This window comes from Henckelia pumila, chromosome 4 (assembly GCF_033568475.1).
Source record: "Henckelia pumila isolate YLH828 chromosome 4, ASM3356847v2, whole genome shotgun sequence".
NCBI classification, from domain to species: Eukaryota; Viridiplantae; Streptophyta; class Magnoliopsida; order Lamiales; family Gesneriaceae; genus Henckelia; species Henckelia pumila.
In genome coordinates, this window is record NC_133123.1 from 4,565,077 (window position 1) to 4,587,764 (window position 22,688).

The window sequence follows — 22,688 nt, forward strand, 5'->3', positions numbered from 1 at the left end:
ATAAAAGAATTAAGAAAAACAATATTGAGAGAATAATAATTCCAAAAAAATTTGCCCACAAGTTAAAAAAAGTCCGGCTACGTCCCTGCATATCATTTAATTGTAACAGAAATGCATATCATTCAAGAATTTAAGGTTCAGCATAACCGGACGTCTATGATAATGTTTGGAAATTTTACGAAGGAAAAGTCAAAAATATTTTTTAAAAATGTATGTCCCAGCTATACAAGTTATTTACTTCTTTTCCGTGTCATATGTCTGCTTAGGACATTTAACGGTCGAGCAGGAAAAATAATCATGTGTTTTGAATTCTTTTTTCCCCCAAAATGTTGATGCACGCATGAATGATACATTAATTAGAGATAGTGATGACTAAATTTTATCGTATCATTTGCAACACAATTCATTAAAACGCAATGATAATTTATCAAATTCGAAAGAAACGTAGAAGGGGACCCCCATCCGAATTCCGAACACCCAAAAACACACACACACACATTGGCGTGATTTAATGCATTTCGACGTAATAACAAATCATACAAAACTGAAATTTAAGATTTTTTAAAGATAAAAGGATAGTTGCTCATTTACATATCTAATAATAATCATTATAATAATAATATAACACAATTTATTGTAAAACTATCTTACAGATTAATTTTGTAATACAAGTTTCATATTCTACTCAACCCATTAAAGTTATTATTTTTTATTAATTTTTTTTTTTCACTGTATATATAAATTGGATCAAATCATCTCATTTTCGTTAATATCATAATATAACGGAAAAAAAAGGATTATGTAGTATATTAAAGATGCATAGGCTTAGAGGCAAAAGAATAAAAACTACCTTTTTAAAATTTAATTCGAAGTATAAAAAAGTGGAATATTTCAACTTTCCTCCATGTTTAATCATATTATAACATAGAATGATATATTATTGGTCAAAATCAATTATACTCGGAGTCGGGGGGGGGGGGGGGGGGGGGGGGTCAAAAGTGAAGTGTCTCTACTTTTTGGTTCTGCATGCAAAATGAAAAGGTGGATTAAATTTAAATTATAAAATTATTAGTATTGAATATTTCTCAACCTCACGCAACTCAAAAACAACGTGGAATAATTAATGATGGAGCCCAAGAGCCATGCGTTTTTCTAAATTTTAATAAATTTCAATGGGCCAACATTCATAAATTCCTCAAAATGCTATTATTTAAAGAGCATTAAAAAATATGTTACGATAATTAATTTTGGTAATAATGATTATTAAAGTGTATAATCTTTTACCACTGACAATTGATTACTTGAATTTATTTGCGATCCTTCGGTAATAAATGGAAGTAGCATATGGAACGCATTAAAAAATGTTGAAAAAAGAGGAGTCCTTTGTAAAACTTGTACCCCGAGTTCATCCGAAAAAATAATAATAATTAATTTTATTGTAGAAGACATACTTCTTCTTGTTGTTATTATTATTATTATTATTATTATTATTTTATGCTAGATTAAATATGAATCTCACATGTATCACAAAGGACGATTGTTGTGTCTAAATGTGTCTAATACTTAGACCATGAGATCTCAAATTTAATTACATAAAATTTTCGGGTTACTTTTGTATTTTTCTACTATTTGAAAATAAGAGTTAACCTTACTTATTTGGATAAAATATGATTTATAGGATATTGGGTACCTGGGATTTTGCCGTTTTGGCTGATTAATCTTGTAACTAGTACTTTTCATTTGCAATAAAGTTAATAAGTTTTTTAAAAAAAATAAAAATTGTGGATATGTCAAGGTATTGTTGTCCAACTTAAGCAACTATTTATAATTTTTGGGTTACTTTGTTTTTTTTGTTGTTTTCCAATATTTTACACTCTTTGTAGGGATGTAAATGAGCTGAGTCGAGCCGAACAATATCAGGCTCAGGCTCGGGCTCGGCTCGTTTGGCAGAAATAAGGGCTCGAGGTCGGCTCGAGCTCGATCCGAGCTTTTATTATAAGGCTCGGGCTCAGCTCATTTAGTATATATAAAAGCTCGGGCTCGGCTCGAGCTCGGCTAAAACTTGGCTCGTTTATCATATTAAATGAGTTTGGATCAAGTCCAGCTCGTTTTCAGACTCGTTAGAGAGCTCGTTTTTTGGCTCGTTAAGCAAGCCTCGTTAAGGAAGCTCAGGCTCATTAAGTGGCTCGTTAAGCAGGCTTGTTAGCGAGCTCGCTTTCAAGCTCGTCAGACATATAACAGAGCTCGAGTTTGGTTTTTTATTCGATTATAATTTTTTGATCAAATTGACTATAATTTGATTTATAAGCTTACCATGATCTAAAACTTCAACCTCCAACACAACCCAATTCAAAAACTCCACTAATTTTATTTATCAAAGTTTTCGATCTTTATGAATTTACAACATCAAAACTAACTGCTCAACTCATGATATATCTTGAAATCTCCGAATTTATTATAGATCAAATTTTAGATGCAAATTTCAAACACAATCCTTTAACTGTTTTCAATATGCACTATCCTATGCTATATAGTACACAATTGTATTTATCATTCCAAAAATTTCACCACACGATCAAATAATTAATAAACTTAAAATTCAAGCTTCGTTATTCTTTATATCTTTCAAATAAAATTCGAAGCTCCCAACTAAAAATCTTAAACTCAAGTTTCAAGCACTTACCCTTGAAGAAAATCAACACTATCAATATTTATTTTATAAGTATATAAAACTTTATTGTGTGGCTTAATTATTATAATATATATTTTTTAAGATTTAAAAAAATTGTATATTTATTTTAAAATGTTTTTAGACCTATTATTTTTTATAATGAGATATAAGTATTACTTGTGATACGATCTGTCCGTATATAAAATATTTTATTTAATGATATTATATAACTTTATTAAAATGTTGTGCATATAATACACATATGAGTTAACAATTTTTAACTCAACAAATTTAATTTAGATAATTTTACAACTTTTTTTAACTAAAATGTGTTAATATCATTTATCTATCACATATAGTTCTAATTCTCGTAAGATATTTTAAATAAAATTTTTATTTCAGTTCTTTAAAAATGTATTGATTGTATTCTCATTTCTTAGTAATTTTGCACATATAAATATTTTATTTATTGTGTCTTTAAGAGAATTTTAATACAATGATTTTAAAGTTAAAATAAAAAATACAAATTGTTGCTACTGTATTGTAAAATAATCTTTATTTCAACAAAGTATCATGTTTAAATCATGTCATTTGCATTAATATTAATATTATTTTTCACTCAAACTAGATAAAGCCACATGAATTAAATTAACATATTCATGAGTTTCTGAAACGATCCAAGCCCAAGCTGGAGTTCGCGAGACTCCTAAACGAGTCGAGCTCGAGCCCGAGCTCGGGCTTTCGAGCCTATTAAGAAACATGTTCGCGAGCTCACGAACCGAACATCCTTAATCTCAAACTCGGATCGTGAAAATTTTTGAGCTCAAAATCAAGCTCGTGCTCGGCTCGATAAGCTTACCGAACGAGCTCGAACGAGCTTTCTACTGAGCCGAGCTTCTCGCTAAACGTTCGGTTCGTTTACATCCCTACCTCTTTGAAAACAAGAATGTCATTACTATTTTAAAAAGCCTTTTAAATTTTCACAACATAATTATTACTTTCGATCTTAAATCCAATAAATTTATCATTTTATTTATCCTTTGAAAGAAAATTAAAATTATAGAAAAATTGTGAATATTTTTTTATGCTTACAATAAACTCGTTTAAGTTTAAGAAACTTAAAGATTGACATCCGCTTCATGTTTTTTAAAAGCTAAATATTGTTTTTTTTTTTTTACCTTTTCTCGATAAACAGTTGAAGTAGATGATGAAATTTATAATTTCAACCACTCAAAAGTCATACTATGATATCTAAATACTTTAAAGTAATAATGTCTTTTCCAACAAAGACCTTTTACATTATAAGTCCATTTTCAAATAAAGACCCGATTATTAATTAATTATTAATTAAATAATAAAAGCGGATGAAAAACTCGATCCGTTTCTACGTCGATATAAAAATTCTTAGGCACACTATTGCAAAATGTTTAATTTCATTTGCCAAAACCTTATTTATATATTAAATACAAGATTGCACTCAATATATACGATATTGGATCTAACTTTATATTTGTTTTTGTTTTTTTAACTTACACGTCGTATGTTACATTCAACGAATATATTATATTAACAAATATTTATTGGGAGTTGATATTGAAAGAAATAAACGGTTGCACATAAATACAGATTTAGATGTTGTTACAAGATGTTGATAATCTTCAATAACATGCAGCATAAAATTGTAAAAACATGAATTAAATAAACTAGCAACCAAATAATTAAACTCAGATATTTAAACAAGAGTATAAAATACTCTTGCAATGCCTCAGTACAAAACTTTCACTAGAAAATAAATCAAAAATTTTACAAAACCCTAAAACTAGTGAATTACTGTAAAAAAAGCAATTTTCATGTGATAAAATAAAGAATAAAACATCTCCTAAAAATTATATGCAAGAAAGAATAATAAAATCAAAATAAGAAGATGAATCTTTGATGCCAAAGCACGATAAGAACAACGACGCTTTCGATCACATTTAAAACTAAAAGGACTTTTAGGAAAATAATATTATCTTCAGATATTTATACTATATTTTGTGTTATCTAATTTCATTTAATGTATAAAATATTTGCCAAATTTATTCACAAGTGAAGTGCAAATAACAAAAAATAGAGCGTAAAATTGTAAATATCAACTCTCATATTTATTTTAGTTAAAACAAAAACAAAAAATGACATTATTAATTAAAAATAAAAGGAAAGTTTGTTTGTTTAATTTTGTTAATTAATTAAAAGTGAAGTGTATAACTGGAAGCATGGGAGAGTGTAACACACGCTCACGAAAATCGCGTGGCTATGGAGTGTTGAGAGTGTCTCCAACGGAACCCAACACGAGCTCTGTGGAACTTAATGCTAAAGCTGTTTTCCCATCAGAATCAGAAGTATATATAAATACACCATAACTAAAAACTCCATGTACACTTCTTTCACCTTCACAGCAAAATATAGAAAACAAAACAACAAATAAATAAAGATTAACCCCTTTATTTATCTTGCTTCTCCACTTCTCTTTCTCTCTCTATTATCTCTCTCAACACAATTCCGTCCATGCCCTAGATCCACCCATGTCCAGCCACGGATCACTGCTGACCCGACTTTTCGTTGATGCCTCATTGTCTTTTCAGTCACCAGTTGTGAGCGCTTTTCGGGTTTCTTCTTCAATTTCCTTTTTCGAGCGTCTGCGTACATTCTCGGTACATTTTCAGTGTTTGGGAATTCCTTGTTTAGAATTCTTTCTTTGAGTTCCTCCAAGTGTGGGTGCCGGTTAATTGTGTCTTTATTGAGTGTTGGAGCTCAGGAGTTGGTGAATTTGCGTTTCTGCTCGAGCTGTATTGAATCCTGGCTTAAAGTTTGTTTCTTGGATGGATTTGATTGTTCGGAAGCAATGGGAGAAGAAAGGTTCTTGGGGTGATTAAATATGTAGAGAAGTTCGATTTGGGAGATGGGTTGTTGCTGAATTGGGTTTACCTAGCGAGAATGGGTTGTATATGTGGTAAGCCCTATGCCATTGATGACAGTAACGAGAGTCCAAGGGAGAGGCTATCAGGTAAGGAATCTTCGGATTTGCGGGCTCCAAGGGCTGTTTCTTCTCGGAGGGAGGAGAATTTGAGGTTGAAGGATAGGTTGGATAGTAATAGTAATAGCAACGAGGGCGGTTTCATATTTGTAGACAAGCAAGTCAATGGTTCATCTAGGTTGTATGTAGAACAATTGGAGAAGAAGCGAGAGAAGGCCGAGTGTGTAACTGCCGCTCCCCATCCTGGCGCGGGTATGGTTCCTAGGGCAATTGAAGGGGAAGAGGTAGCAGCTGGATGGCCACCATGGTTAGCTGCTGTGGCTGGCGAGGCTATTAAAGGGTGGGTCCCTAGGAGGGCGGACTCGTTCGAGAAATTGGATAAGGTTTGGCTTTTGATGTTTTGTTTGTTGCATGTATCAAACTATGTTGAAATGCAACTTGTATGGCATTGTCTATACTCGTTTGATGGAAACAGTGGATGATACGCCAGTGTTATGGTGTAGATCCAATGTCATCAATGGATGATATATGTCGTTTGAATGTGATCTGTCAACTTTGTGGAAGATAATGAATGAACCGAAAGACTAGGCCTTTTGAAAGATTAAGTCCTTTTATGAGACCTCATTGGTTGCATGTAGGCCAATAAAAATGCGTTGGTGCATCACAATTTGCATTCAAGTTAACGAGCGATTCAGTTAGCAGCTAATGCATCTATGTGGATATTATTTTCATCTATGAATTGGATAACCATATTCTCCAGTCTCCACCGACTTCAAATTCTGGAACGATGATCATGAGTTATCAGCAATACAGCTGGATATTCTTCTTAATTTGGGAGGCTAAACTTTGCTGTTTAAACCCGTATTTTATTTTGAAAACCCTTGAAGTGGGTTTCTTATCTGGCCACTTACTGTAACTCCCAAGGGAATTTATACATTTACCTATCTATGATCCTGAATCCTTTCTTGATCGAAATGCTGGACTCCTTCGAATATTACGTGATGAATTTAGGAACTCTATCACAGTCTCAGAGTGATTGAGAGCCAGCAATTGTGTGGGTTTATGAAAAAAATCATACTCAATCACCTCACGTGACTCCAACACAAGCCATATATCCTGGAAAGCTGTTGGTGCTACCAATGAGCTACTCTAGCACAAGAATTTTGTTTTCGTATCCTAATCGATGCTGCGTTATACTGACTTTTGTGTCATATAGTCTCTGCTTCTGGTCATATATGTGTGTTATCACAATTAAGCCACAAACGACGCCACTTTAATCTATATTTTCTTTCTTCGTCTCCTTCCACATGTTTGTAATGAAGTTTATGCATGGTTCCGTCATAAACCAAATTTCTGTTTATGCATGATATTTTAATTTAAGTGCGTTGATGAGTGTGCTCTGGCCAAGATTACTCTCTGCTAATTCTCATTTTTCCTTTGTGGCCTTCTTTTTTACAGATTGGCCAGGGTACTTATAGTAATGTTTATCGTGCCCGTGATCTTGACGCGGGGAAGGTTGTTGCTTTGAAGAAAGTGAGATTTGATAATCTCGAGCCCGAGAGTGTTCGTTTTATGGCGAGGGAAATTCACATTTTGCGTAGGCTTAACCATCCAAATATAGTTAAATTGGAAGGTCTAGTTACGTCACGAATGTCTTGCAGCTTGTATCTTGTTTTTGAGTATATGGAGCATGATTTGGCGGGACTTGCGTCCCACCCTGGCCTCAAATTTACTGAACCTCAGGTGTGCACAAATATTCTTTGATTTCCTATACTGAAATGATATTATGAAAAAAGTTCTCTTTTTGCTTCAAGAATTGTGTTTTTATGTACATGCATTCCTTCTGACCTTGAATCTCGGATTCGAAGGACCAAAACGGTTTTGTTCTTTTTTCCAGGTTAAGTGCTATATGCAGCAACTTTTACGTGGGCTAGACCATTGCCATAGTCGTGGTATCCTTCATCGAGATATAAAAGGCTCCAACCTTTTGATTGACAATAATGGCATCCTGAAGATTGCAGACTTTGGTTTGGCTAGTTTCTTTGATCCTCGGCAAAGTCAACCACTGACCAGCCGTGTTGTGACCCTGTGGTATCGGCCACCAGAGCTTCTACTTGGTGCTACGCATTACGGTACTGCTGTAGACTTATGGAGTACTGGTTGCATACTTGCTGAATTATATGCTGGCAAGCCTATCATGCCAGGAAGAACAGAGGTACACTTGTTGCGGTTTCTCTTTTTCTACTGTCGTGAGGCGGTGAAGTTCTTGTGAAGGACCAAAGATAATTTATTTTTAGAGTAATTTTAAGTGCAATGGCATGGAAATCACAGATCTGATTTTTCAGGTTGAGCAGTTGCATAAAATTTTTAAACTCTGCGGGTCACCCTCTGAGGAGTATTGGAGAAAATCAAAGTTGCCCCATGCAACAATTTTCAAGCCCCAACAACCTTACAAACGTCATGTTGCCGAAACTTTCAAAGATTTCCCTGCACCCGCATTAGCACTCATAGAGATCTTGCTGTCCATAGATCCTGCAGATCGTGGATCTGCTGCCTCTGCTTTGAAGAATGAGGTAACATTTTCTACTCGATACTTTTTAAGCTCTCAAATCGGAATGAGTCGTAAACTGATTATTTTAAGAATTCGTACATTGTTTGTAACTCTACACGCAGTTCTTTATGGCAAGACCATATCCTTGTGATCCTTCAAGTTTGCCGAAGTACCCTCCTAGCAAAGAGTTTGATGCTAAAGTTCGAGATGAAGAAGCAAGAAGGTATTTGTTCAAATATGAAAGTTATTGTCGCTTTTTCAGATAATAAAAATCTAAAAGGTTATTGAATGTACTGTAAATGTGTGGAACATGTAGACAAATAGCAGCTGGGAACAAAGGTCAAAGACATGACCAAGAAAAGAGAGGACCAAGAGAATCTCGTGCAGTACCTGCCCCTGATGCTAACGCTGAGTTAGTCTCGTCAATGCAGGTAACTAACTATACGAGCTGTCAAACCTTGTTCCAATTTTTTATGCTGGTTGCAGAACTCTATGATGATTGCAGTATTCTTGCATTTAATTTTACATCTAAGGCAACGTTGTCTTGAACTTGAGGAAATATAATTCATGTAAATTGCAACTTTATTCCATCAGAGAAGAAAGCATTTTGAAAATCAAACTTGAATTTTACTGTTTACAATGTTTCTGCATCAAAATTTGTTCTTCTGAAGGCAGTTATGATGATCACTTTTGTATTGACTGAATGCACAAAACGGCAATATTTAGATGCATAATAGTTTTTTTGATAGGAGATGTAAAATATATCTCGATGAATGGTAATAGTAAAATGTGGCAATTCATGATTACTGCCGCATTTCTTTCGCCTTTTTAAGTTTATGGTTTGTTTAGCCCGATATTCTTGCTCCTTTTATCTGTTTGACCATCAGACAAGCAGGTTCTTGAATCCGATCCTTGTGCAACTGCGTAAGCTCTATATAGTCTTGAATCTCAAGTACATCCAAAACTAATGTGTTTTTCGAATACAGAAACGGCAGGGTCAGTCCAACCCCAAGAGCAGGAGTGAGATGTTCAACTCTCATTTTGAAGAAGCTGCATCTGGTTTTCCTATCGAACCACCAAGACCATCCCAATCTGTGGATGAAGCAAACAATGAGCCTCACGGAAATATCCACAAGAGAGCTTCCCATTCCGGGCCGTTGGTTAATCGAGCTGCCTGGGCAAAGGCTGTAAAGAACATGGAAGATGCTCCTAAAAACCTGGCTGTGGCTGAGTTAACAGCCATGTCTGGTTTAGTTGCTGCAAGAAGGAGCATGTTGTCTGAAGAGCGCAGGGATAAATCTTTTCCTCAACACGAAGTTCCAAAACTTATAGCCCGGTTTCCTGGATCATACAAAGAGGTTTCAAGTTCTGCAATGAGTCAAGTCCAGAAGAATAATGCAAGTGCCAACTCTCAGCAGCACGACGATGAAAGAACTAGCAACAATCCTGTACTTGTAAGTAGTCATATTATGTTTACTTTGCGTGGCATAACCATTGAAACATAGCACCACGCTGTTGTACTTATAATAATCTCTCTCCAGCTCGGTTATGGGTCGAAGGGAAACAAAATTCACTACTCAGGACCACTGCTGGTTCCATCAGGCAAAGTGGACCAGATGTTGAAGGATAACGACCGCCAAATTCAAGAAGCCGTACGACGAGCTCGACTGGACAAGGCGAGGATGAGAAAACTGCAGGCTGACAGAAACCAGCTATCCACAAATTCATTATTTGTTTCAGGCCGTTGAACAAGCAAAAATTCAGTTGGAAACCATGAAAGAAGCAAGATGTCACCAAAATGATGGGTGAATCTTAATAATTAGTTTAATATTTTTTGTTCTTATGGAAAATTCGCGAGGGAGGAAATTGTTGTATAAATAGGGGTGTAACTGTACTGTGCTGCAGATAGTAGGTTGTGGCCAGTTCCCCTCTGGTTTTAGAGTTCAATTGGAAATCCCTCCATTTTCTTAATTCTATTTGGCAGTCTTTTTCATCTGTATGGAGTATTCTTGTAAAGCTTATCATGATTTTTAAGTTTCAGTACTACTCTATAGTCTCTTCTTGTGTAAATGTTCGAAGCTGTTGAAAACATGTGCTGCTGGCAAAGCATAGCTTATGTTACCTAATATTTAGTTTGGTAATTGTTCATAGACTATGCATTGGCAATTTATATGTACTGAAATTTTTTTAATTTTATTAATGTTTATGTGAAGGATCCAAAGGTTATATTAAAATTAATTTAGAAAAGGTTTGTTAGAAATGTTTTCTGTTAGGGTGATATAATCAGTATAAAATAATTTAAAAAATAAAAAAAATAAAGGAATATTTTGTTGAGATGTAGTAATTTTGATAGATTACAAATCATCAAAAGATATTTTTATAATATATTTTGTAAATATTACATGTATTTTTAAAATTAAATGTTTTTTGTTTATCAAGGAATTGCATTTGCACTATAAATCCAGCTAATAATAATAATAATAACAACAACAATCATAATAATAATTATAATAATAATAATAATAATAGTGGTAGTAGAAATAAAAAACTTCAACTTGAAATTCAATACCAGATACCAATAGGCAATAACCAATCCCAAGAAGAATTTGCACACAAAAACAGAAATTTGATTTCAATGCAGCTATTTATAAAGGGAAAATAAGTGATAGAGTCTTCTCTCTTGCAATTATAAATACAAAGATAATTAAAACAGTATTATTTTAAATCGAAAATTTTACTTGATTCATCTCAAATATATATACTCATAGCATTTACACACAAATTGAAAAAAAAAAAAACAAAACAAAAACCATGAGAAAATAAAATTTACAAACAAATATCTTAGCTCATCTTATTAATTAATTGATAAAATACTTGCACGTTTTCCCAAGACTTGAGTCGATTCATGTCAACATAATCCCAAATTAGTAAGAAAGTTTTTTTCACAGTCCATTTAATTTTTTATTACTATTATTTATATAATTATATGTAATGTAATAAAAAAAAACTGTAAATTATTTGTTTTAAAAAAGAAAGACAATAAATTGCTTCCACATGTTAGCCATAGTTTCCACTTGTTGATAGCCTGATGAGCATCCTGCTTGTTGGAGGGGAATGCCGCCATAACCGATTCTCGGAGAACTCATTTCCCCCTTATATAAAAAAACCAAAAATATCTACAGTGTTTGCACTTATAATTTCCTGCAATTTGTTGTGCCTAAGATGTTTAGAAATCCGGAAAGTAATAATCAACGATCGAAAGCAGAACTTAACACCTCATACGATTTCAATAAGATGTTTTTCGTGATTTTTTTTCTGACATTCACAGGTTGGAAGCTTATAATAGAGTTCGATCGTACAACAATACCGGTATAGTGTTGGTGAAGTCCGGGGGATTAGCGGATTAAGGTTTATCGGAGGCTGAATGGTTATTTGGGGGAGGTGATTCTGATGAGTAAGTTTCGGCAATTTTTCCACCATTAACTAATGATATAATAATCCGTCCTGATTTTTTTAATAATGGGTTTTACAAAGAAAGCGATTTTGCTTCTTTTTATGCACTTTACGTCACCAGATTAGGTTAATCACACAGTCATACATAATTATTTATATAATATTGCTTTTTTAAGTTACTGTGATTCAATTTCGACATCTTTGAGACTGTGTTGTTGGGAATTGAAGATACTGTGGACCACATATCTGGAGTATAATTTTATCTTTTATTGGATCAAAACCATCAATAAAAATTAAATATTTACATGTTGTCACTTTTCATTTGAATTGGGGATGGGGAGCTTGAGGATGTGGATTAGCCACGTAGCCATGAACATTGTACAGGAGATTGGAATTGGAGGAGGGGTGGAATATGGCTGTAGATAACATAACATCCATTTAGGGTTACCAATAAAAAAGGGATATAACGAGGCTCGTTTTCTGACATTGTATACATTCATTAATACAGGTATCCATCAGGGGATTGTACATAAGGCCTGTGTTTTTTGAGCACCTTTTTTTTGTTTTTTTCTTGGCAAAAAATACTTTTTGGAGCAAACATGAGGCTCTGATTCTTTCTGGAGGAAATAAAGCGCACTGTTTTCTTACTCTTGTTGAGCTTTGAGGAAAAAGTTGAGATTATCAATTTGTGTGGTTCTTATTTGTTTGTTTGTTCCATCTGAAACTCCAGAAGCTTAGCCTCTCTCCCCCTTTTCTCATATTGAGTATTGGTGCTGCTTGCTGTATCTCTTTTTCCTTCTCTCTGTTGCATATAGGACTTTTGTGGGCTATCCGAGTTACCGTTTTACCCTTAATTTGTTGAATTTGCTTGAAGGAACATTATCTGATGGTGATCTTTGGATGTGCTTTATTCCCGTTTGAATGAGTTGTTTCAGTGAAGAGGCAAGTACATGTATAGACATAATCTAAGCTTTTGTATTTCGTGGCTATGACGTGCACTTGATCGAAATGGAGGTTTTGGTGGTGAGAGAACTTGTAAAAGTTTTGTGGATAGAATCATCGTGCTATATCGTTTGTGTATACGATGGGATTCATGTAGGTACTCTTACAGGTGGATAATTATGGAAGGCTCGTCCGAGTCAAATTGGCAAAGGTCTGATAATTCTAGGGGGTTAAACTCTTCATCTTTACTGGATAGAAATCCCAGAACTTTTCAAGCAAGAACTGTCAGATCGTTGGGAGGCAATGCATCCCATGAATCTGGATTAGTATTCGTGAGAAAAGGGAGTGAACGAACTGTGTGGCCCTATAACAACAAAACTCAAGCTGGGGAAGCCGATGGTGGCGCAGCCGGAGGTCGGAGCTTGGAGTGCAATGACGTTAGTCTGAGACAGTGGTTGGATAATCCAGAAAGGACAGTGGATGCCCTTGAATGCCTTCACATATTTTCTCAAATAGTAGATATTGTTAACCTTGCACATTCTCAGGGAATTGTTGTTCACAATGTCCGCCCCTCGTGCTTTGTCATGTCTTCACTTAATCGTGTCTCTTTCATTGAATCTGCTTCTTGCTCGGATTCGGGTTCTGACTCGATGGACTACGGAGAAAACAGTCAAACAGCTGAGTTTAAGGGTTCCGCCTCACCATCATCCCATGATTTACACTCACACTCTCAATCAAGAAGTCAGTTAGGCATACAAGATTCTGGGCCCCCGGCTGATGTGAATCCCACTTCCCAGATGAATTCGGATGCCAGTTGCTTGCAATCATTATCGGGTCAGGCTTTGCAAGCCTCAGAAGCCAATGGGAACGAACGAACAGGTGATAAGAAGAACTCCTTTCCAATGAAACAAATATTGCTAAAAGAATCCAGTTGGTACAGCAGTCCAGAAGAGTTTGGCGACTGTAATAATTCCTGTGCTTCCGATATTTATCAACTTGGTGTCCTGCTCTTTGAGGTCAGTGGTAGGCAGTTCTTTATGTTAAAAAGTAGCACGAGTTTACCTTTCTGATGCTTTTCACCATCTTCCTGGTATCTTGATGTTAATGAATTAGGTTTAGTGTGATGAAAATTTTTAGACGTTACTGATATAGATTTTTTACTTGCGAGTAGTTATTTTGCCAGTTTAATTCAATGGAAGAGAAAGTCACGACTATGGCAAGCCTGAGACACCGGGTCCTCCCTCCTCAGTTACTTCTCAAGTGGCCTAAAGAAGCTTCGTTTTGCTTATGGTTGCTACATCCAGAGCCAAGTAGCAGACCAAAAATAGGGTGGGTTTTTGTCTGAGCATTTCCAATCCGTTGAAGCTTCAAGTTTTATTTTCCATTACTATTTTGTATTCATTTATTTCCTGCCACCTTACTTCCCTTTCATACAAAAAAGGTTTCTATTATTCTACTTCAACAAGGTGCATAATTTTCTTTCGATAATGTATCTGGTTGAGTGAGTCGCAAGTTTTTTGGAATTCTTGTAGATATTAGGCAGTTTAGGTACAAAAGCTCTTAACTTAAAAAAGTACTTGAAGTCTTGGACAATGTGACTTTTTAGAATTTATTTTTTAAATAATAAACAGTTTTATATTTGGTTAAATAATGAAAAGAGTTTTCCTTTTTAATTTTTTTATCCCTATTTTTATTTTAGGAATGAAAAGAGCTTCTTTTGTTATATATTTTGAAGTGAAGGTGGAGCAATAGCCTAAAAGTCACATTTTTCCATCTTCTAGCTTTTGGCTTTTTTAATCGTAGTTTTAAAGATGAAGACCCAGCAGATGCTACTTGTTTTCAAAAGGGGCATTTTGTACAGATGAGGAGTAGCTCTGAAATGACCTTCTCTATCCGAAGTGGCTCATATTGTAGACTTTACTAATCCTCATAAATTGCTTGCCTTGAGAGTACTATTTGCACATAGTGATGAAGTTGATTTATTGATGGGGAAATAGCAGTTTATACAACTTTTGTGAATTTGTCTTCCAAGGCGAGTTGAACTGCCTGTCCTTGTGAATTTGCGCATGTTTGAGCTGTTGCTTGAAAATATGAAAGCATGAGCGTTTAGATACTTTATTGTATTTGATATGCAATTACCTGCAGACATATGCATTCTATTTTCACAGGAAAAATATAAAATGGGTGGATATAATAGTCATCAGACTGTTCGTGTATATCTGTCGTACATGTACAATCATTCTAATTTATATAATCAAATGTGATTTCTATATAGCATTTTTTCCTACGTCAGACTGTCCATCTCCACTTAACTCTCCACAGATACTCTTTTCGGTGGATTTGTCTTGCAGATGTGCTCTGTTATAAGTTGTGCTTTACAGCCTTAATAAATGCTCTGTCTGTTTTCAGTGAGTTGCTGCAAAGCGAGTTTTTGAGTGCACCAAGAGATGGCATAGAAGAACGAGAAGCTGCCATAGACCTTCGAGAGAAGATAGAGGAGCAAGAGCTGTTGTTGGAGTTTCTTCTGCTACTGCAACAAAGGAAGCAGGATACTGCAGATAGCTTGAACGAGACAATATCCATTATGTCTTCTGACATAGAAGAAGTCTCAAATCTGCAGACAGCTCTTAGAATAAAAGGAGGCCAAAGGTTAGAGGTGGCCAAGAATTCTACCTCAGGTTGCCAGTCAATTGACATTACTGGCGCTGATGATTCTGGTAGTTCAGGTTCTAGAAAGAGAATTAGGCAGGGCATATGTGACAGCAACCCAGGTGAAACTTCCGACCACGCAGATGAACATCAGAAGCTAGAGATGCCTTCTGGATATCAGGGGAACGTTCTCTCCAAAAATTCTAGACTGATGACTAATATTAGGAAACTGGAATCAGCTTACTTTTTAACGAGACGCATGGCTGCCAAACCGAGAGGCAGATCATTGGCCAGACATTTTCCCGTCAATAGTGATGGTAGAGGATCTATTTCAGCAACTGAAAGAAGTTCCATCAGTAATCCATCATCAAAAGAAAGATACAATGAGCAAAAGCAAAGTGGATGGATAAACACATTTCTTGAAGGGCTATGCAAGTACCTATCTTTTAGTAAGCTCAAAGTTAAAGCAAACTTAAAGCAAGGGGATCTCTTAAATTCCTCCAACCTCGTATGCTCCCTTAGTTTTGACCGTGATGGGGAGTTTTTTGCGACTGCTGGTGTAAACAAGAAGATAAAAGTTTTTGAATACAATTCTATCTTAAATGAAGACCGTGATATTCACTATCCTGTGGTTGAAATGGCAAGTAGATCGAAGCTAAGCAGCATATGTTGGAATGGCTATATTAAAGGTCAGATTGCTTCAAGTAACTTTGAAGGCGTGGTGCAAGTAAGTTTGATGTTAAATGTGTAACTCTGTTCCTCTTGCTCTTCCAGTGATCAATCGTGTTGTGATGAAGTCTCTTTGGATATATTTTCAGGTGTGGGATGCCATGAGAAACCAAATTTTCATGGAAATGAGAGAACACGAGCGTCGTGTGTGGTCTGTAGACTTTTCAGTGGCTGATCCAACTGTGCTGGCTAGCGGGAGCGATGATGGTACCGTCAAGCTCTGGAATATCAATCAGGCAATTCTATTTTTGCACTTGGTGGATGTCAGCTTTTGAAACTAAATGTACTAAAGCATCTAGTTATCATGGCTGCGTGAAGTAAATTCTAGAAATGTAACAAGTTAATTTTCTTGTTTCAATTGCCACTGCAGGGAGCAAGTGTTGCTACCATTAAGACAAAGGCTAATGTCTGCTGTGTTCAATTTCCGACCGACTCCGGTCGCTCTCTTGCATTTGGTTCAGCTGATCATATGATATATTACTATGATCTTCGTAACTCAAAAATGCCCCTTTGCACTCTAGTTGGTCATAATAAAACAGTGAGCTACGTGAAGTTCATAGATTCAACAACTCTTGTGTCTGCATCCACGGATAACACACTAAAGCTCTGGGATTTGTCAATGAATACAGCGAGAGTTATCGATTGTCCTCTGCAGTCGTTCACTGGCCACCTTAATGTAAAGGTGTGGTGTTTCTTGTTTTTTTTTTAATGGTAGTACCATAAATAGAGAACCATTATTTGAAATGTTGATGCGCAATGAGTCAAGTAGTTGATTACTCGCAAAAAATTTCCAGGACAGTAGAAAGGTTCAAGTTGCATTATTTTGTTGAAGATTCAGAATCTTTTTGATATTTCACCACTCAATTCTAATGTGCAAATATTGCAGTTAGCAAAATTAAAATATTTGATAGTGTTTGGTACTGATGATAGATCACCCATTTTTCAGAATTTTGTTGGTTTGTCTGTATCTGAAGGCTACATTGCAACTGGCTCAGAAACAAATGAGGTATTTTACCTGGTGCTGTATGTTGATGCTATACAATCTGCTCTCAGACTTTTAATTTCTAATTAGTACCTACATATATGCTTTCCTATGTGGTTCTTTCTAGTTAACCGTTGCCTGATATTTTTTTTCTCGTCTTAGAATTCTACTCTTGCTTGTAATAATAGACTTCTCTAAACATGTTTTATACCCTACCTTCTTCTTTTAACCAAAACAAGAAAATAAAGTGACAATAATTTTAAAAAGAAACATGGAGGTAACATCGATGCCTTGTTAATTCATTCGGGTGTGTGGACTTAAAGAAGTCGCTTACCTATCATGTGTAGGGCCCATACACACATAATTACAAATAAATAATGATGTAGGATGCTTGGTTTTCCTTTATAGTCAGTTCTAATTTCAATCATCAAGTTCAGTATCGTCTGGTTCGGGCGATGGGTGATTATTTATCAAATAACGAAACATTTGATTTTATAGAATAAGAAATAAATTTGAACAATGGTAAACCAAACATAGGATGAAAATGTATTAGAAATCTATCATTATTTCATTGCCCTTCTATCAATTGAAACATATGATGTCATATATGGTAATTGGGACAGTACTATCTTCCATCAGTGAGAGTGCGATAGAAGAATAGGGATACTGGAATGAGGCCATTGGCTTGAAGTGGGCATAAGAATGATGGTTAAATTCTTGTGTTATCGGCCATCAGTCACGTGGCTTGACCGAAACCCATGGATTTTAATGACGCATATTAATAGATGAAAGGCTTGTTCGACACAATAGGGGTTCGGTGGCATGGAGTGTTGGAAGAATTCAAGCTACCTTGTCTTTCTTCTCTCTAATTTGTTTATATCCATGCAGGTTTTTGTTTATCACAAAGCATTTCCCATGCCAACGCTAACATACAGATTTAATAGCATGGATCCAATTTCCGGTGATGAAGTGGATGATACCACACAGTTCATTTCTTCTGTATGTTGGCGCAGCCAGTCTTCCACGTTAGTTGCTGCAAATTCAATGGGAAATATTAAGCTTCTGGAGATGGCTTGACTTCTTAAACTATTCGGGAAAACTTCCGCTATCCACTCAGAATAGTTGATGCAGGGGTGATAAGTGTGCATTAAGAAAAAAAATTTTGATGTAGCTTTTGTAATGGACATGACTTTTAACATGGAGAGTGATTCATATTTTTGACTGAATGTGTATATATATATATAAAGATTAGGAAGGATAGGGGTGAGGGGAATATATATATATTGATTTTTCCTTGTATATTCTCATCAACACATGGTTCTTGATCTTTCACTTAAAAGACCAATTTATTTGACGTTTGTACTGCTGGTGAAATCATAATGTGTAATTTTTGAAATTTTGAGAATGGCCCTGTTAAAATATCAACTTTTATGTCGAGATTGTACTGCTGGTTAAATCATAATGTGTAATTTTTGAAAATTTGAGAATGGCCCTGTTAAAATATCAACTTTTATGTCGAGAAAGGTATAAATGGATTTTCTTTAAGAATATTGTGCCACATCTGATTAGGAAGAGCCTACAAAATTGCGGCTAAGTGTCATGTGAGTGTAATATAATGCATTATTGGAGCTTGACATGTAACTATAGTATTTTCCCTCTATAATTTCCAGGAGGAAGAATGATACAAGAAATCTATCTGCACTGGTTCTGTCTAAATCTTGGTGACAAAACCAAATTACCTATAAGCCTACCAAGCCTTTCAGCACCAGGACCTGGCCTAAGCTTCGTTACATTTCCGACTTTAGTACACCGTGGTTTTCCTGCGCACCAGCCACCAGGCGTGAAGCTCCCATTTTTTCGCCTCAGCAGTTCACTGTCAATTTTGTCCAAGATAGGAGAATCCCCTTTGAATTTACGTGCAAAGGCAGCATTACTAGCAAAAATTTTAGAAGTGTCGTTGAGGGACAGAGTGTGAGGGTGTTGTTTTGGCGGATTATCCCAAGAAATATAGTGCATGTCATGGTTCACAACAGTTGAAGCGAATTCGGGGGCGTTGCAGATGACTGTCTGAAAATAGCCTTCTGGGGAGGAAACGAAGTTTGAGTAATACATGAGCAGAGTTCTGGGAAGATTATCCCAACCCCATATGCAGTATTCAACAAACGCACGTGATAAGATCATCCAAGCCGATCCTGCAAATGGCAATAAAACTCTACATTAGAGAGTCGTATGTGCACGAAATTTGTATCTGCTAACAATGGAGAAATGTCGTGTTTAATATTTCTACAAGACTGAAAAATCAGATGCAAGAACCAACCAGTAAACAGCTTAAATGCTGTTGGTAAATTTCTCTTGGGAGAAACCCAAAATATGTCTGACTTTGTTCTCTGGTAGAGTCCTGGATCAACAATCAATGGCATGGCCCTCTGGCTCCTGCAACAAAGCCATTTTACATTACTAAGCTTTTGTGGCCTCGTCTTCTTGATAAAACATTCCAATTTAACACAGAAAACTTACGCTTTCCAGCCTAAATTGCTCGTGTGTTCGACAAAATTAAGTTCTCTTTTCAAATCAGAGAATGTGTGAAGAAGATCTGAGAGAAAGACAAATTAGTCATGTTTCAAGAATTTATTGCAACAAAGATAAAATCGCAACTTCCTTGTAACATCCCAGGAAGAACTCAAAAACTAACCATCTTGAGTCACCAATGGATAATCTGAAGCACTGAGATTAATAAACCAGTCCCAATCTTTATGTCTCTTCAAGAGAATAGCACACGCGTGAAGAGTACTAGCAACCATGGTGGGGCCTCTATAAGTAACCATATTGGCTTTGGTGTTCATAAAAACATTTCCAACTTTCGCAAAAAGGGTATGATTTTCGACCCTTGACTGGAGCTCCAATCTCTCCTCTAGAGGAGACTCAAGATCAAGATGAACAACATAATAATTCCACGGATGATACAAAGAATGTAGAGTCCTCCAAAGTTTCTCCAAATCGCCTTTAGAACCAGATATTAAATAAGCAAACTTGGGAACAGGAGGACGAGCTGGAGGGGGTGGAGATCGATTAAGCTTTGTTTCGGCAAAATAAGGGTTGCTTTGATTGGTCATAAAACGAGAAGGGAATATCGAAAAAACCGAATTGATTGAGTTCAAGGAGGAAACAAGCCCCATATTGAAGGAGGTGGCAAGAAGCAAGATGAATAGTAATGAGCTTATAACAAGAGGGAACACCCACTTCTTCTTCTCCATATTCATGTACCCCATTGCTAAAGCTTGTGATCATGAAAGCTAACAAGCGATTCTCATCACAACTGAATCGTGATATCTGCTATATTCGTTCAAAAGAGTTGAACACAAAAGTGCTTTATAATGGTGAGTTGTTGATCCCTATTGTGGCACCAACTACTCAAAAATGAATCAAAGAGTTCTTTGATCGGAACCAAGAAATGTATAGTGTTAAACGGAATCTAAATACAAAAAAAAAAAAAAAAATCAAAACTTTAGTCATTGTTGAATACTAAGTTACCTGATACAATTAAGACCGACCCTTCAAACAACTAACAAATGACTCAAACAAAATACAATTCTGCACTATATATTATATTACAAATAAACATCATGCTGCCCAAAGCCAATAAAATATAGTAGAAATTATTCCTCATAAAATATTATTCTTCTGTGCGTACGGCCGAGGAATTATTATTATTAAGCAGAAAAGACATGAATACCGCATCAATAGAATCGAAACAGCAAACGATTATGGTCAATCAGAACTAATTTAACCCAAATAAAAAAAAAGCACAGCTGTGTTATCTCAATCAACTCATATACGATAAGTTTTCAATAGAACTCGATGATAAAAGCCCAAATCTCAATTCCAAAACACAACATAAATCTCGAAAAATGAGCCCGAAAGTTCACCGACAGAACGGACAACAGCAACCAGAGAAATTATAAGGACGGCAAGACCCAAATCCCAAATCGTTCGTTCAGATCACTCAATCTACGATCTAATCAACCCACAATCCCATCCCAGAAATAAAGGGAGAAAAAAGACATCAGTTACAACAGGAATCACAAGAAGTTCAATAAGCTTAAAATATCAATCAAAACATCCACCATTAGAGTGAAGCATGGATATGCAATAACGAAACACAACAACTACGTCAGCAACGAAACGAATAAGCAATCACCAGCTAAAACCATACAACTCTCGAGGAAAAAATAAAAATAAAAATAAAAAAAGCCGAACCTTTGTGTTATTTATTTATTGTCTTACGTTGGTTAATAAAGCATCCACCTTGTGTGCGTGTGCCACATATACTGCGTATGGGTAGAAAGATCTCGAGGAGAGGAAGAAACAGAGCTGTTGGAGTGAAAAAAGACGCTCTGAAAACGGTGGGTTTGAGTTGTTCTTCGATATTATAATGTAAAGATTGCAGTGATCACGAAATTTGAGGGAGTGCTTCGTGCGTGTGATTCTGTTACTACTTTGTGGGAATAAGAAGGATAGGGCCAATCAAAAATATGATAAAAACGGAGAAAATTTATAAATTTTGAATTCGTATACGAGATAAGATTAGATATGGGAATGCATTGAATCCTACAATTTGGTTTGACCCCGACATCTCCTTCTTCTTCCTCTTCTTCCTGTTCTTCATTTATAGCTTCATTCCGTGGACTTGCGAAATTTAAAGGTCTGCACTCCTATTTCCTATTAACCTATCTCTGTTTCAACTCGTTTTGCTTTTTCTTTCTTTCTTTTTTTTTTTCCCGATAAAATAAATAAAATTGATTAGGGGAATCGAAATTTAAAATTTTAGAAATGATATTACATTGTTTTATTTATTTATTTATAAGCCGCTTTTTGGAAAAATTTATAATAATTTTTAAGTAGGATACCCTTTTTAAAAAAAATAAAAATTTCCAGTTTTACGATTAAAATTTTTAATTATAACTAGTTACGGAACACACGCGTAGTGTGTATAATATAACGTATGATATTAAAATTTTGTGGGTGTAATGTTATAAGCACAAAACATTTTTTGTCAATATAAAGCAAATAAAACCAGTTGTAAGGGGAAACAAAAAGAATTAAAATTCAGGAAAGTAATAGAGAATAAATGTGTTTTTAGTTTGGAAGGAGAAATTGGTTTCTCCGAAAATGCATATGGGTGGACAGTTATATTTTTAATTGAAGAAAAAATGAGATTAGAAGGGAGAAATTGGTGCAACCTGAAAATTTGGCTGCAATCAAGGGGCAAAACTGGAATGAAATTTTGGTGTTCTCACATCATATCAAAAGGGTGTCAAGTATTATAAGATAGTAAATAAGTATAGATATTATAAATTTTAAACATGATAAAAATATTTAAATTAAATTATCACGATGATGATGATGATAATAATCACAATTTACGGATATATAGTGTATCGTAAATTTACGACGAAGCATTTCACTAAAGTAAAAATCATAGCCTTTAGGATTAAAAATTTTAGTTATATTTTTTAACATGTTAAAAATATTTACATTAAGTTAAGATGATGACGACGACGACAATAAAAATAATAATCTCAATTTACGGACAATCAATATATCATAAATTCACGATGAAAATATTCACTAACAAATTGAAAATCATGACAATATATAAAAATGTTAACATTTATTTAATATTTTGGAGAATAAC

The 22,688-nt window shown here is 35.1% G+C and overlaps 3 protein-coding genes across 15 annotated transcripts; 2 read left to right on the forward strand and 1 right to left on the reverse strand.

Moving 5' to 3' along the window:
* Positions 1–5,068: 5,068 nt before the first annotated feature.
* Positions 5,069–10,357, forward strand: LOC140894353 (probable serine/threonine-protein kinase At1g54610). The gene is made up of 8 exons (XM_073302844.1): positions 5,069–6,070; positions 7,146–7,430; positions 7,585–7,902; positions 8,033–8,260; positions 8,361–8,461; positions 8,555–8,669; positions 9,225–9,692; positions 9,780–10,357. The coding sequence occupies exons 1-8, from the start codon at positions 5,648–5,650 to the stop codon at positions 9,984–9,986; spliced, it is 2,145 nt and encodes a 714-aa protein (XP_073158945.1). The 5' UTR covers positions 5,069–5,647; the 3' UTR covers positions 9,987–10,357.
* Positions 10,358–11,317: 960 nt separating this feature from the next.
* Positions 11,318–18,211, forward strand: LOC140865817 (protein SPA1-RELATED 4-like). Of its 9 annotated transcripts, none has more exons than XM_073270594.1 (9): positions 11,318–11,694; positions 12,563–12,633; positions 12,803–13,649; positions 13,805–13,962; positions 15,043–16,009; positions 16,101–16,247; positions 16,382–16,693; positions 16,958–17,017; positions 17,882–18,211. In XM_073270594.1, the coding sequence occupies exons 3-9, from the start codon at positions 12,813–12,815 to the stop codon at positions 18,068–18,070; spliced, it is 2,670 nt and encodes an 889-aa protein (XP_073126695.1). In that variant the 5' UTR covers positions 11,318–11,694; positions 12,563–12,633; positions 12,803–12,812; the 3' UTR covers positions 18,071–18,211. The 9 variants fall into 9 exon arrangements, with proteins under 9 accessions (XP_073126695.1, XP_073126696.1, XP_073126691.1 ...); XM_073270595.1 differs by having other exon boundaries at positions 11,318–11,692; positions 12,566–12,633; XM_073270590.1 differs by having other exon boundaries at positions 11,318–12,714.
* A 308-nt stretch (positions 18,212–18,519) lies between these two features.
* Positions 18,520–21,702, reverse strand: LOC140865820 (beta-glucuronosyltransferase GlcAT14B-like). 5 transcript variants are annotated; one of them, XM_073270607.1, is made up of 5 exons: positions 21,251–21,702; positions 19,686–20,323; positions 19,511–19,586; positions 19,311–19,426; positions 18,520–19,185 (listed from the first exon to the last, which is right to left on the reverse strand). In XM_073270607.1, the coding sequence occupies exons 2-5, from the start codon at positions 20,260–20,262 to the stop codon at positions 18,686–18,688; spliced, it is 1,269 nt and encodes a 422-aa protein (XP_073126708.1). In that variant the 5' UTR covers positions 20,263–20,323; positions 21,251–21,702; the 3' UTR covers positions 18,520–18,685. The 5 variants fall into 5 exon arrangements, with proteins under 5 accessions (XP_073126708.1, XP_073126707.1, XP_073126705.1 ...); XM_073270606.1 differs by having other exon boundaries at positions 18,521–19,185; positions 19,686–20,400; positions 21,278–21,702; XM_073270604.1 differs by having other exon boundaries at positions 18,521–19,185; positions 19,686–20,465; positions 21,278–21,702.
* Between the last annotated feature and the right edge of the window lie 986 nt (positions 21,703–22,688).